We start from the raw sequence: 15766 nt of genomic DNA on the forward strand, positions 1-15766 counted from the left end.
TTCTAAAAAACAGTGCAGGTTGGCCTAGGTTGTTTTGGGCTAATTGGGTGCAAGGTGCACCTTTAATTGGCTTGGGTCTGTTCCCATTTTCATCCCACAGGCCTTTTTTTCCTATGGGAATTGCATCTTATATACATCTGCAAGAAAGAGTTTAGTTGCTTGGTTTCTTGCATCTTTTAATTTTTGCTTGGCTCAAATAAATGGTGGAGAGACAAGGATATATAAATTGAGATGAAATGTGTATTCATGAAATTTTTTCCAATTAATGGAATCATGGAAATATGTATAATCTTTTTTCTTCTTGAATGAACTATATAGGTGATATGTGGTCCTGGTCTAAATAATTTGAGAACTAAGAAACTTAATTTATCATTAAGTGATTGTTTCCATGTCCAACCAAGATCAGTAAATGCATCTCTTTTTATTTGAATATCACTCTTTTTTTTATTAATATAAACATCTAAAACACATAAGATCAATTTATTAATTTATAAATATTTAAGTAAAAGATATCATACTCATCCATCTCTAATTCACCTAGTCAAACATGCCGAGGATCAGCATGTACCTCCAGTGCATCAAACTGGCCAAATTTATCGATTATGTTAGCCATAATAATAATAATAATAATAATAATAATAAATAAATAAAAAAATAAAAAAATAAAAGTTTTTTTTGCATGAATACTATTCTAAAATTTCAAATTTACGTGAATACCCTCTTAAAATTTATATTTATTTCTATACCTTCATAAAACACCATTTTTGCATAAATACCCCTAATATAATAGTTGCTCTAACACCGTTAATAAAAACAATATTTATTTAATTAAAAATTAAATAATTTTTGAAATTACATTTTTGTCCTCCATCGCGATCATCTTATAAATATATTTTTTTGTACATCTATCCATTAAAAATATTTTAGTTATTTTAATTTGAAATCGTTAATTTTTTAATGACATTAGATGGTATATGTATATATATAAAAATAGAGATAAAAAATGAATAGAATAGTAAAATAAATATTTTATGGAGGTGGGTATGTGTAGGTGTGTGCGTGCGTGTGTGATAACAATTTTGAGATAGTATTTATGCAAAATTTGATAGGGGTATTCTGGTAATAAATCGAAAAATAAATAAAGAAAGAAAAAGTCTCGTAAGATTCTTCTTAAAGGTGTGGTCACATGGAGTGGTGGGTGGGTGCGTGGGTGGGCCCTTCGCGAACCCGCATGCTCGTACAAAAAAAAGTCCGTCGGCGGTTGGTCCATAAATTCGTGGAGTCAGACCTTAATTTCGCTGTCCCACCAGCCGCCTTAAACAGCGCAAGAGAAATCCTATCATGAAAACATGACGAAGACGGAACCAGACAACTCCATTATCTGGTGGGCTCCATTGCGGTATTCTAACGTTTCCTTCCAATAAAGAAAGGCTGCTAAGAAATTGGTGAAGTTTGGTGGTACCATAAACTTGTCATAATGTCACGCATACAGAATGATCCTAAAACCTAAAATTACGCCCTCTTTAATGTGACCCAGCTTCTGCACGTCTCTCTGTGTGTGGGGTCCGGAAACAACTCAGTGATTTCTGTGGGTCCCAGAGAAGTCTTCTTTCTTGGGTCCCAATAATGGCGTCATCATTCCATGTGACGAAAAGGAATTAGATAAAATCTCATACGCGAACCGGACATTCCAACAAATTTAGTATTTCCGCACCGCGATCGAGACTAGATCGGGTCCAAGATCTCTGTCCCTCTCCCCATCTTGAGTGATGCGATCGTCTCCGAGAAGAATTTCGCGCTCGATTTCCCACTTCCGGTGGCGCTGGTGATGGAGCATTCGGTCTCGCATTCGACTGCAGAGGTTTTGCTCTCTCAATTCGATCGTTTTTGTTCGCTTGATTCGATTTCCCTGTTTTTTTTACCCAAAAAAAGAAAAAAAAACGTATTTTTTCGTGTTTTGTTCTGTGTTTTTGATCTAAATATGGTGATCTTGATCAGATTTTTGCAATTTAATGGGCAGAGGATCGAAATCTTGGTCTTGACATGGGATTTTCTTTATTTAATAAGGAGGATTGTGTTCGTTTTAATGGGTTGATAATCTGGATTTGGAAAGATTTTGGATGCTATTTGGAAGGGGAGGGATGCATAGCTTTGCTCTTGATCTCGTTTCCGCCTCTTAAATTCTAGGGTTCATGGGATTGTGGCCTGATATCTAGTAGCTTGATTGCTTAGAGGGGATCAATTGGAGAAGCTCTTCATGTAATTTTTGTTTCAGATGAAAGACGAGGGCTTAGGATTCTGAGTGCTTCGGTGTTTTGGCGATGGCTGGCGCGAGCTCTTTTAATAGATCCAACAGCAACAGCAGGACAGCCCTCCTCTTCGATGATTTAAGAAAAGTCTGCAAGATCAGTGGAATTGATGCCGAGTCCTCAAAGGACGAAGCATCCCTTCAAAGGGATATGGAGGCGATGAGTGTCTCCGAGGGAAGGAAGAAGAGGAATGGTCATGGAGGATGCAGTAGGGAGGAGGGGGTGAACTCGGGTCCTGGCCCCTCTGGATGCCTCAACCTTTATGTGAAGGGTGGTGGATGTCGAGTCTGTGCTTGCGAGGAGTTTGATGCAGATGGGAAGAAGAGATCGAGTACCATGGATGAATGCATGCCGCATAAAATGGCGATGGGGGTTGAGAGAACTGGAGTCGAATGCTTCTCCCATGGTGTGAGGCTTTGGAAGAAAAGCCTGCGAAAGGGAAAAGCGATCGAGCTATGCCCACCGAGGTCTTCTGCTGGGACTTCACTTCCGGATGATGTCTTGGAATTGATCTTGGTTCGGCTTCCTTTTGCTTCTCTGATGGCTGCTCGATGTGTTTGCAAGAAGTGGAGAAATTTGACAACCACACCGCATTTCATGCAGATGAGATGCGAAAGCACCCATAAGAGCTCATGGTTGTTCCTGTTTGGCATCAAAAGGTATGGGTTTGATGCTGGGGAAATTCATGCTTTGGATGTCTCATCGGACCGGTGGCACAGAATTAGCAACGATATGCTGAAGGAAAGACTTCTGTTTTCAGTTGCGAATGTTGGGACTGATGTTTATATTGTCGGTGGCTGCTCGAGCTTATCTAGTCACTCTTTGTCCATGGAGAGAAGGATCCACAAAGAGGTGTTGGTCTTCAGCCCCATAACAGGCTCATGGCGCAATGCTGCGTCGATGAGATCAGCAAGGTTGAGACCTGTTCTGGGAGTATTTGAAGTCAGTGCTGGCTGCAGCCTGTTTCATACTCAACCTGATCGCTGCGATCGGTTTCCTCTTAATTCTCGGATGGGTGGGGTTTCAGAGGTCTATGAGGATCCTCACAGGTTTTCAGTTAGGCGCAGACTGAGGAATGCTTTCTATGAAGATGATAATCCATGGGAGCCCAAAGAGAAACCATCAAAGTTCATCCGACGAAAGATGAATAAGCAACCGAGGTTTGCTCTGATTGCTGTGGGTGGTCATGGGCCTTGGGATGAGCATCTTGAGTCTGGAGAAGCCTATGATCCTCTGACCGATGAATGGGTGGAGATTGCGAGATTGCCACGAGATTTTGGGGTTGTTTGCTCTGGTGCAGTTTGTGGTGGAATGTTTTATGTATATTCTGATGCAGACAGACTTGCAGGCTATGATCTTGAGAAGGGCTTCTGGATTGCCATTCAGACATCGAGCACGCCTCCCCGCCTTCGTGAGTACCATCCGATGCTCCTGTCTTGCAGGAGCCGGTTGTTCGTATTCTGTGTGTCGTGGTGCGAAAGAGATGGGCAGCTCAACAGGAGGGAGAAAGCTGTGAGGAAGCTCTGGGAGCTGCATTTTCCATCGCAAAAATGGAACGAGGTCTCGAGACATCCAGATGCTCCCATGGACTGGAATGCTGTATTCATATCCCATGACAACAGGATTTATGGGTTGGAAATGTTCAGTATATTTGGTCAGGTGCTGGATTTTTTAACTGCTTGCCAAGTTTCTGACACTGAACTCGAATGGAAACGGATATCAGGGAAGCATGCAGCACATGAAGCAGATGCTTCCTCATGCACAACAAAGTCAATGGTGGTACTACATCTGTAGTGTTTATCTAAGAAGTTGTTGTCATTCTTTCCATGTTTTCTTTGTTGGGTATAATTTTCTTGCTACTGATTCAAGTAGCATAGTTTGATTTCATGCGTAAAGCTCTGTGTAGTGTAGGCAAATGGTCAGGGTTGAAATCATTTTCAAGTCTAAGTTTTGCTAAATTATGAACGAAGGGTTTGGTTTATTCTTGATTGCTTTAAAGAAGTTTCAGTTTGCTTGTTACATTGCAATCCCCAATAATGTGGTAGCGATCTCCCATTTATGGTTCGACACCACCCAATGTTCTGCAGAGACAAGATAATGTCATTTCTTGTACTGAGGAATTGCTTAATTTGCCTCGGTTCACTCTTTGTGAAGAATGTGAGTTAAATGCAGTGCCTTTCCCCACCCAAATGAGCAGCACCATGGCCAGAAACATCTGTGGGCTATTTGTTTTTTCTTGCTGGATTATTGCGTGTGATCAATAACTGATGTTAATCATTGTTAGGGTGCAATTTTTAGGAATTAAATAACAGTAGATATAAACTCTCATGCAAATGTATGATATATCTACAATGTAAAGTTGATATATGAGCAATCATGGTACATCTGAAGTTTGAACTATGCAATCCAGTGTCTCTGCTCAAATAAATCCATGATGAATTTCTTGGGAAATCATCTTGTCCATTGTCGTATCCACGCATCATGGATTTTTTGGATTTATTTTTCCTGCTAGTGTTGTGGATCCAAATATTTTTGTGAGCTTTTGTACGATTCCATGAACAAAGTTTCATACACAGAAGAATGCTTGAGGTTGAAATTCAATTATATGAGTTTCACTAAATTATATGTGACAATTTTGGTTTTATCCGCGATCGCTTTGATCAACTTAGTTGAACTGTTAAATTACAATCTTCGTTTGTTAATTGTTATACTGAGGAATTGGTTAATCTGCATCCATTAACTCTTCATGAAGAATATTAAGCAAGTGTAGTGCCTTCTCCACCAAAATGACCATCAACCTCACTAGAAACATCTGTCAACCAGTTGTTGGCATCATTTTTTTTTACCTTCTAGGAGTGCATTCCATCAATGTGATGGACTTAAGAGATTAGTCTTCCACCCCCACTAACTATCCAAAATAATGAAACAAATTTCATGGTGATGCATTGGAAAAGAACTGCCCTCTGGCTTCACAAAGGAAACAGTTCTGTGCTTGAGGGTTATGGGATGGTATCATCTCCCACCGAATGACATTTTGGAGATGCATGTTTTGCTGAACTGTTTATAAATCATGAACTAACATTTTTGTTGGTGGTAGGAAGGTGTAAACAATGACTAAAAAAGTAGGTAGTGTAGTGCAGTGTAGCTTTGTCAAGGACTTCAGTCTAGAACTCTTATAGCAGTATGAGGACCCACTACTAATAACTTGTATGAGCAAAATCGGTGGACATCTTCCTATCTCTACTCCTACAATGCAGACATCTCCCAACCTGCCTTTGTGGTTCTTGAGCCTCCAATATAGTACCATCTATTCATCCTCCCAGTGCCCTATTCATATACCTTTATAGATTATACACATCCAAATCAGTTCAGCCCTTGCTTAAGAAAGAAAAAATCCACCAACTAAAAGCAAGGATGTATTTTATCAAACAGTGGATCACAGCCATTCATGTTTCCTATCATGTTACAGTAATTGAAGCTCTCTCTCATGCATCAAAAGTGTGGAGAACTGGTTTAATGAAACATGACTCCAAAATTGATCTACTGCTAGAGATGAATATCTGAGTGATGATTACTGTGGTTTACAAAATGAATTTTTGCTTGCTATCTCACATGTCAGCCACTACAGGCAACAGAACTTCAGGGATACTGGAAGAAGGAACAAATTTCAGTCTTTCGGAGAAATGTAAGCCTCATCGAATGGTTGGTGCGAGTGCCCAACAAGGTGAAGCCAGGAGATGGCACATTAATACATCTCAGATGAAAGGTAAAATGTTCTCATATTTCCTGACCCGGTCATCAGTCGATATGATGAGATTGGCTTTCTGACCACTAAATAATCATTCATTTGTGGTTATAACAACGTTCAAGTCCTAGCCCCTAAGAAAATGTTGAACTTAGTCCTGAAGAAGCAGTGGTCATAACTGTGCATGCATGAGGGAATAATATAGATGAATCATGGAGTTACATACTTTTAGAGTTATTTTGATGGATTACAAGACGTGAGAGCTGCATGGTTTCTATGCATGCCGATGAAAGCTTGGCAGTGAGAGAGGGAGAGGATTGTAGGATTTTTTTCTTTTTTTTCGCCATCATCATCATCATCATCTTGTAGGGAAAGGATTGTAGGAGGAATATAAGTCGGCAGAAATAAGTCAAGAGATAGAGAAAGATGGCAACACAAGGGTGAGATCAGGCTATGAGTTGCCGGACAGGGGTGGAGCGAGAGGGGATGCGGCGATAAGTAGGAGAGGCATGGTGAGCAAGGTGGAGATCCTAGGCTTTTATTTATACATGTTGGACACGTGACTTGCACGTGAGTGTAAACTTGGGTTGCTTACTCGTTTACAGACCTGAATAAAGAAAAAAAATTTGAGTCATACCTGATCCAAACTGAAACTTCTAAAGTAAATGCAGTTCAAACAAGAATGGGTCATTTCCATCAAGTAGTACAGGGCCATATGTGTGCCCTCTCAGGTTGCACTTAACATGCTTCTAATCACTTGGTAGTCTGTACTTCAGCAAATCATAGCCCTTAACAAACAGCCAAAAAGAAAAAAGGAAAGGAAAAAAGGCATAAACGAACAATATGAAAACTGCAAGGTTTCTAAGATGATTATAATATGGTGATGCTTCATTTTTAATGTCAATTATTTCACACTACTCAAGCTTCTGGAACGAGGGCTCATCCAGGAAAACAATACCACTCTCATCATTGTCATGAATTATTTTGCCTGCCATCAAGTGTTATCTAGTAGCTGAGGATATATCGTTTATGAATTCTAAGGAACATCTAAAAGGGGAGGAAAGATTGCAGGATAACTTCAACTGTAACTAAACCACAAATGACAATGAATAACAACATGCCAACACTCTGCCACCAAAATTTTCTCAGCTGCGTTATTTTCCAACTCCAATCAATTGGGAAACCGTGGGTCCTCCGCAGGCCAATCATGAAATGATGTGCCACTGTTACGCATTGTAGGATGTCATTGCTCAACTCCGCCAAGCAGAAGAAAGCTCCAAATCCACGTTTTCCTCCCACCAAGTAGCATTCTACATTGACAAGTTCATAACAATTAATAAACAATGACAGAGAGACATACGATGCTTATGGAAAAATAACCTTTATAATAGTATTAAGAGTAGCTAGGCTTATTAGTTAGTATGTAGGGTAATTAAGTTATGGGATATTGAAGAACAAGCACCGACAATGAAATAAGTCAAACTGTCAGTTGAATGATTCTTCTTGTACAAACAATGGTGTAAACTAATTAATCTATGAAGAGGAAGAAACATGAGAAGGCTTAAGTTCTGAGAATTTAAAGATGTAATATAGTATGAGGGATACAATAGCTAGTTTGGAATAAGTGGAAGTTTAGGATTCACAAAACCGATCTTCAAATTCAGGGGAAAAAATAATAGGACAATTACTAAAATCATGATAATTTTAAAACAGTTCATAACCATGCAAAAACTGCGCTTGTGTGGTTAGCAAAGGTCCGCCAATCAATTTTGTCTAAATACTTTTTGCATTTAAAGCCAAGATAACCAATAACAAAGAGAAGCTTCAGAACCTTGTATCCCCTTCTTAGAAATTCCAGTGAGCTCCCTTCTTCCTCTTGCAGCCCAAGAACCCTCAAAAGTTCTTCTTTCGTCTAAAACATTAAGATTGTCAATACCAAGGTGAGAGAGACACAAATGGCTCGCTACATGAAAAAGAAGCATTACCTCTCCCAATGTGAATCGAGTTGCACTTTCTGCAATGCAAGCGTAGGAACCATCAGCCTGTTTAAGCATAACCTGCCAAGGCCCTGCACAAGCATACTGTTAAGCTGAGGAGTCTGATGTTGCTGATTGAAAAAAGAAGTGAAGTTGTCCCTTATTTATAATTTTTATTTGCAATGAAAAAACATATTTCTGTTAAATATATGAAACATCGTGCCAGTTTTTCTCTTTCTTTTTTTAAATACTAACTTCTACACTTAAAACCAACTTGTGGAACTACATCTGAAGAGAATTATATTTGTTGCACATGAAATTTAAAGTAGGGCACCATTTTCATTATAATTAAAGAGTTTCCAGTGCTTCTGAGATACATGCATAAGCTAAATTCTAGCCTAATTCCTTGTAGACTAAATAACAAGTCAGACTTTCAAAGATTTCATTGAATTTCAGACATGCAACAATCACCAAGCAGCATTATGCACAGGTGGAAGTCAAAGTACTTGTGAATATAGAAATGCCAGATCCATTTGACTTCATACTGGACGGATTTGAAATATGAGGCAATTTTACATGAGATTTATAAAGTTATATAACAACAATTAATACATGAATGCAATCTAATCACTACAATTGCAATATGCAATTACATGTTTATAAAAGAACATATCATAGACTGAATTTTGCTTTATAGAATGGCAATATAGTTTTGTTGAGTATAGTAAATTAATAATTTATTTAGAACGATTTCCTGTATGGCTATGAAACACCATGCAGAGCCAAAGCAAATCAGTAAATGATGCTGTCTGCTAGGTCATTTCTTTTATCCTCCAATAATAAAGAAGTCAGACACATTCTTTGCATTGTCTTCTTGGTTTTAAATTATAAAGTAATTTCTTTTGCCTTGCTATAGTTTCTTCTTTTTCACTTTTCTTCCTTGGCTTCTACTGACTTACTCATTTAGGTTTTGTTTATGCCATGGTTTACATAAAAGCAAATGTGTTGGATGCTAGAATTGCTTGTGATTATAGTAGTAACTTTCTCTCCGTTTGTCAATAGATGCTGGGAAGCCAAGTAGTTGAACTTATAAACTCTTCTTTATAGGCTTAAGGACTTGAGATGTCAAATTGTCGAGAAGTCAAAGTGGAAGAGGAATAAAAGATGATATCAGCACTTCTCAAACAAACAGCCAATTGTATCATAAATACTTGCAAAACGTAGTACTGATTTTCCTCATATTAGGGAGGTGCATCTGGAGCATGCAAACAACCTTACAAGGTGAGCACATTGTAAGAGATCCCTATTGATAATATCCACGGGTGATTTAGCCAAATCAAATCATTATCCATGAGGAATGAAGTTAGCTTGGTGGTGCCATAGTGTACACTTTATCAAATGATTTCTCTTGCCTACGTATAAAATGGAAAAAACTGAAACTAGCAACAAATAAATAAATAGAAGGTCAGTGGCTCCTAAGGACAAGTACACCAACATGATGAATTTCAAGCTTCTTAGGTTCTTATGTTCAAGAAAGCCATCAAAAGTAGTCATTTTGCATAATGTATTGCTTTGTAGCAAATTAATATATATAATAAGTTTGGGGCACATCAACATCTTACCTGGGTATTGACGGAATAGGGCACCACTATAGTTGACTATGAAAGGTGCAACTGGAACCGTCTTCAGTATCAAGGAAACCAAAGGGGTTATCAAAATTTAAAGAAGCTAAGTAGCTAACAAGTTTATAAATACCTTCGAGTACTCTCTTATTCGAATATAGAATGTAGGAACAAACTGTGAAAGAAACCGATAATGCAAATCTTTGGTAGGAAATCCCAACAGACCTAAGTCAGAACTGTAAAAAGTGGAATTAGTGAATCTTCAGCAAAAAAGACCAAATTTGTAATAGTAACATAATGTGCATTAGTTCGTTAAAGTGGCCTAGAGAAAGCACACCGTAAAGTATCTAGTTCGAGATTAAAAAGAAGAGCAGGGACTGATGCAGCAATTTTTTCCTGCAAAAAAGAAAAGGACAAAAATTGTAGCAATAAAGGAAAGGTGAGGCTTGTAGGTATGTTGGACGAAACAAATAGTGAAAATGTAGGTTTTAGATATGCTGTCACTTCTTGCAATTCCCCATCAAGACATCATCGAATGAGGAATATAAGGATTTAGAAGTAAAAAATGTTCTATCCATGCCAATACGACTGTTCACACAACTAGCCCCTCCAAATTTCACAAAAGAGATATCAAATAAAGCATCCAAGTCATAAAGCCACTCATCCACTTTCTTTCTTGCTAATCACTACAAACGACCTTGCTATCAAATATTTGACCTACTTTATCTTATAAAAAAATCATAATAATGTCTTAGAGATGTAGCATACTAATTAAGCACACAAAACCACATTTGTTTCCAGTGATAATTTATGGCCATGCACTATTTTAGCATTATGTGCAGGTGTCATATGGAAAATTAAAGCTGGATATATAAAGTGAACAGTGCTTCCGGGGTGTTGCATAGCATCACCATTTTAGGCCATGCCAAAGCCCAATGAACATGTTTCTCCATTAAAATTGATCCATAAGCCATGGTAAGCAGCAGCAAGGTTGGTATACACTTTAAGTTGCAAGCCTTAACCGCTCTACTTGGACCAACTCAGTAGGTCCTACTTTGTCACTGGTTATTATGGAAGCCAAGATCCTTTGAAATGAGAAGGGCCATCAAGATCCCCCCTTCCTACTTCTGTCCAAATCTTTTCCTTGGTTTCCTCCTCCACCTTTCCTATTATTTCATCCAAATTCAAGGTCTGGTGTCACAGGTTACCCATCTCTACCTTATGTACATCACTACACCATCTCAAATTATTCTCCCTCGTGGTGTTGCTTCTTCTGAAATTCTTCTGCTGAATTCATTATGCACTATTTATTCTAACCTTAGCACATACAGACCATTATATTCTCATCTGTATTACTCCTATCTCATACTCATACACCATCTTCAGAGCCAACATCTTGATCTGTCAAGTAGAGCATTTACAGTATCGCAGAAAATCCCTAAATTGCACTTGTCATTTGCATGACAAATAAATAATAGAAACACTTAAATGTAACTGTTTATCATCCTTCTTGATTCCCTCATCTTGGGCACTTAATATCAAGGAGGTTTGAAACTCAGTTGTCCTGCTTATGTTTCACGTTAATGAGTGAAAAATCTTGTCAAAGACAAATGAAAATAGGATATATGTTAGGTGGACAGCCCTCTTGACTAAGTGACTGGACCTTCTCAATGAACACCATAGCAACTTTATTACAAGCCAGTCTAGCCTAGCATCTGGCGAGTGCAGAAAATGAGGCAGAGGGGAGAGAGAGAGAGGAGAGAGCGGGGAGAGGGAGGGAGGCAAGGGGGCTGATGTCTCATAAGCATTTTTTTTAATTTTCTCCTTGATTTAGAGGAACTTTTAAACATGTGTAGTCCTTAAGAAGTTAATGTTATATAAGTAAATCTTTCTAAGAAAACCTATCTGGAATACAATTTTGCATTTAAACATAAGCAATTTTTTTCATTTTCTCCTTGATTTAGAGGAACTTTTGAAGATGTGTAGTCCTTGATAAGAAGTTAATGCTATATAAGTAAATCTAACCAACGAAACCTACCCAGAATACATTTTTGGAAAATGATTTATTCATTAATATAAGATAATGCAAGTCTAATACAATATCTTTAGCATATCAGCTTACAAAATGTTAAGCACTTTGAAAACATTATGAATGCAGCATACAAGAAAGTATAGGCTGGAAGATACACGGCAAGCCAGATATTACAAAGACCACAAGCAGCATTTTACAGGAAATAGCTAACCCTCAAGGAGATAAATGTTGACTCATAGATGAGATGTATGCAAGATTAGTCAACATACCACATACTTCTCTATAGCAGAAAGGTCGCGTGTGCTACAATTGATAAAGACATACAATGATGGTGGCTCATCAGACTTCCAACTATCTGTATTCATGAATTGCAGATAACTATGAATAAGTACAAGTATGAACATTGCAGGAAAAAAAGCTATTTGAATTCTAAGGCTTAAACAAAATGTTCCTAGAAGGAAATTTTAAGCAAAAATGTAACTGTGTAAGGTTGTAATTTTACCAAAAGTGACGTACACTAATATCATACATTATCCATAAAAACTAATTAAAATAGCTTTTTTGCTGAAATCTATCAGTGATAATACTAATGGAGAACATAAATTTCACCTGATATACCTTGTAAGAGAATATGTTTAAAAAAAAGGCACTGCCAGTCATGTGAATGGAATTGGCATGGTTTCAACTATCACTTCTGATATGATAATCGTCATCAATCTAAAGTTACCTGAAAAGTAACAAATGACACTATACAGAAATATCCTATCACTTGCAGGTGCAGAAACTAACCTTCATTATCATCTGCAAAATCAAAATCCAATGTGTTTCTAATGGATCTGAAAAAGTTGGTGACAGGACCACTGGGTACATCATCCAAGGAACCAAGGGACACACCACCTATCTAAAATAATAATAATAAACGTTAAGAATTGGACAAGTAATTCCAAAACATCTAAAAATGGAATTTGAGAATGTTTGATTCTTCTGCAAGTAGGAACTGAAAAGAATCAAAAGTCCGGAACATGATAACATATAAATAGGAACAAAATCAACAAAAAGTTGTTCACTTAGTATAAGAGCAATCCCATTACCGTGTCTAGTGCCGTCCGGAACAACTGAGAAGCCCTGCGCTTTTCTGGTTGGTCAGGGAACACCTGAATTTCAACCAAGATAACTATGATGATGAGAATTCTTCCATTTAAAACAAAATTGAAAGCATATCTGAAAAATGCTAAGCATGGTAAAGGCAAATAATGGCATAATCATGACAGTAACAACATGCTTCCTTCCAAATCAATAGTGCTGGTTTTGTAAATCCTTCTTCACCATTAGTTCCTACTAATAAAGGCATTTTATGCCGATGCAAGAAATACCCTATGGAATGATTGGTGGAACACCGAAATGTAACTGAACTCTATTGGCAAATCCCTAAGCAGGAATGACTAGCAATTAAGAACCTATATAGCCGAAACCAAGTAATCAAGCTCATGCTCGATTGTGGCTTGCCCTTGTTAACAAACACAACATGTTAGCAAAATTAAATATCTGATTTAAACAGTTTACATAATTTGCGAGTCTCTTAGAACCAGTTGTCATGCCAACCTCCTCGTCTGTATCGGATCTCATGACAGGTGCCAATGATATTAAGGATCATCAACTACTTTGTTCGAAGATCTACAGAATGTGAGAAAAAGGTACCAAACCTTTAATTTATAGGATTCAAAGATATATCATGGCTCTACTTAAAGAACTACAATTTGTTTCGACAGCTTAAGACAGCTCAACCATCATTGAAATGAATGTTCTCAAAGCAAAATTTAAAGTCCAACAACTAACAAAATGAATGAAGTGAGATTGATGTTTTAGAAATTATGAAGCAATCACTTTGTCAAGGTCTAACTTCAACATTTTTCTGCATATCACACTTTAAATCAAACTGGAAGACCTAGAAGGTCAGAGAGCTGAGTGAACTCAGGTAGAGATACCAGAACTAGTAGCTTTGCCAATATAGTGTTACATGGAAGTACATGATTAAATCAAAGAAGAAGTGTTCGCCCTAGACAAGATTTAAAACTGATAAATAACAACGCAAACTGTCAATCCATATTCTCAGTTCAGATTCCAATGTAAGACTTATTCACTTGCAACGCAAGTAAAAGAAAGCAGAAAAAGGAGAAAATAATATAGCAACCATATAACAATTAAAAGAAGGTATAACTTACAATGCAAGACCTGATGCCTTTCATCTCTTGAAGTTTCCTAGCGACTGCAAGAGCGAGTTGGATGTTGGCATCAATGAACTCATCTGAAGATCCCTTTATAATGCAAAAGGCTAAGAAGATCAATCATTGCAGCACATGATTGCTTACACTTTTCTTACAACATAACATTTTACCAGCATAACCTGTCTGTTCTAATCTCAGACATGGCATGGAAACGAATCCATAAATTTCTCTTACAGTTTCAATCCTTAATATCTCAAAGAAGCAAGTGTTGAGTGGAAGAATTCTTAGGTTTCTTTTTGAGCTAATATTAAGTATTCTGGCATGCAAAGATCTTTCATAATTCACCTAAATCTGTCCCCCCCCCCCCCCTTCTGTCTCTCTCTTCCCTCACTCCTTTCTCCTTACTCTCCTAAGTCTCACACACTCAATGCTAGATACATGACAGGTGTTCCATTGAAATGGGAAGCACTTTATTTTGGTAAACTTTGATCGTTAACTATCACTTTCTCAACAACAAAGTGACCCAGACCAAAGAAGATAAAAGCAGAATTAATCCAAGTAAAAGCAGCTACAGATACCTTGTAAGAAGAAACATTGCTTGGCAAGGGCCTGCTCACATATTCCACCAGAGTACATTACAGTAAAGAACAGAAAAGGGTCTTAGAAAAGAACACAACAGGATTCTCCAGCAAAATATCATAACTTGAAAAATAATTACAGCAAAACATAATACATATCCGAAAATTAACGGGACAAAACACTTGGAAGATAGAACTATTCTTCGTTTCTGATGAACGATTAAATTATTCTTCACAGGAAACATAACTATGAACATTTGCTTCCAGAAAACAAAAGGTGCACTAAAATTCACGGAAAGAAACAGAAAACGCTGAAGATACCTCATAAAAGAATAATTTTCAACGTAAAACAGGATCTTTGCGCAAAAAAAAAAGTTGCTTTTTCCCAATATAATTAAGCTGGAAGAAACTACGACTGCTAAGAAAATGAAGTCTTTAAACCAAAAAAAAACAAGATGAAACAAGAACATGAGGAAAAACAAAATAAAAGAAATAACTACCAATATAGGTTTCCGAAAAAAGATCAATCAGATGAAGAAAGAATGGAAAAACAAGGACAGAAACTAAAAGCAAATAAGAGGAAGAAGAGCTCACGGGAAGTCGATTTCAAGACGAGTCTTTCCATCCTCCAGAGCATAGACAAGGGACCTGGCCGCATCGGAGACGAGAACTTCATACGATTTGGGCTTGTACACGGCCACCCCGACCTTGGGATCGGCCTCAGAGGAGCCTTTTCCCAGCTCGGCTTGGAGCCTCGGTGAAGCACCGGGAAGAGAGGCGCCACCCCAAGGAGTGGGGAAGCGAAGAGAAAGTGAGGGGAGAGAAGGGGAGCGAGGAGAGCTGAGGAGGAGAGGAGGAAGTCGAAGGGAGCGAGAAAGAGTGGGGAGACAAGATGGAGGAGGATAAGGGGCGAAGCGGGAATAGGAAGAGGCCATGAGAGGAGGAAGAGGGAAAGCGGGAGCAAAGGGGTAAGGGGATGAACCCACTCCACTCACGGCCGCTGTAAGCCCAGAGCGGTTAAGAAATTTATAGTGCAAAAGGTTAGGAAATTTCCGAAACCAACAAAGACGCGCAGAATTGGATGATTCGAGCTCATCATCACAATTTGAGTCATAAATACGTTCAATTAATCTGCGCTGATGTTTCCCAGATATTATTGCTAATTATTCCATGAGAGCCATCTCAGCCATCACTCCCCATTTGGAAACAGCTCAAGCCTCGATGACCTTTATCGCTTGGGACCAAATAGTTGTCCCCCGACACAATCTTTTGGAGTGAT

The 15766-nt window shown here is 38.1% G+C and overlaps 2 protein-coding genes across 10 annotated transcripts; one reads left to right on the forward strand and one right to left on the reverse strand.

Moving 5' to 3' along the window:
- The first annotated feature begins 1637 nt into the window (after positions 1 to 1637).
- LOC103723526 (F-box/kelch-repeat protein At5g42350-like) lies at positions 1638 to 4328 on the forward strand. 3 transcript variants are annotated; one of them, XM_008814461.5, is made up of 2 exons: positions 1638 to 1861; positions 2021 to 4328. In XM_008814461.5, exon 2 carries the CDS (start codon positions 2322 to 2324, stop codon positions 4101 to 4103), a length of 1782 nt encoding a protein of 593 aa, XP_008812683.3. In that variant the 5' UTR covers positions 1638 to 1861; positions 2021 to 2321; the 3' UTR covers positions 4104 to 4328. The 3 variants fall into 3 exon arrangements, with proteins under 3 accessions (XP_008812683.3, XP_008812690.3, XP_008812699.3); XM_008814468.5 differs by having other exon boundaries at positions 1688 to 1861; positions 1999 to 4328; XM_008814477.5 differs by having other exon boundaries at positions 1693 to 1861; positions 2276 to 4328.
- A 2593-nt stretch (positions 4329 to 6921) lies between these two features.
- On the reverse strand, positions 6922 to 15575 carry LPA3 (Low PSII Accumulation 3). Of its 7 annotated transcripts, none has more exons than XM_008814490.6 (12): positions 15082 to 15525; positions 14488 to 14518; positions 13907 to 13999; positions 12776 to 12838; positions 12474 to 12585; positions 11954 to 12039; positions 9990 to 10048; positions 9786 to 9888; positions 9653 to 9713; positions 8040 to 8122; positions 7886 to 7966; positions 6922 to 7364 (listed from the first exon to the last, which is right to left on the reverse strand). In XM_008814490.6, exons 1-12 carry the CDS (start codon positions 15420 to 15422, stop codon positions 7305 to 7307), a joined length of 1173 nt encoding a protein of 390 aa, XP_008812712.4. In that variant the 5' UTR covers positions 15423 to 15525; the 3' UTR covers positions 6922 to 7304. The 7 variants fall into 7 exon arrangements, 6 of the variants coding, with proteins under 6 accessions (XP_008812712.4, XP_026656189.2, XP_008812724.2 ...); XM_026800388.4 differs by having other exon boundaries at positions 13907 to 13950; positions 15082 to 15488; XR_003383079.4 differs by lacking the exon at positions 9653 to 9713 and having other exon boundaries at positions 15082 to 15511.
- Between the last annotated feature and the right edge of the window lie 191 nt (positions 15576 to 15766).

This window comes from Phoenix dactylifera, chromosome 10, assembly GCF_051530095.1.
Source record: "Phoenix dactylifera cultivar Ajwa chromosome 10, Ajwa_hap1_PhDact_Kaust_v1.1, whole genome shotgun sequence".
Classification (NCBI taxonomy): Eukaryota; Viridiplantae; Streptophyta; class Magnoliopsida; order Arecales; family Arecaceae; genus Phoenix; species Phoenix dactylifera.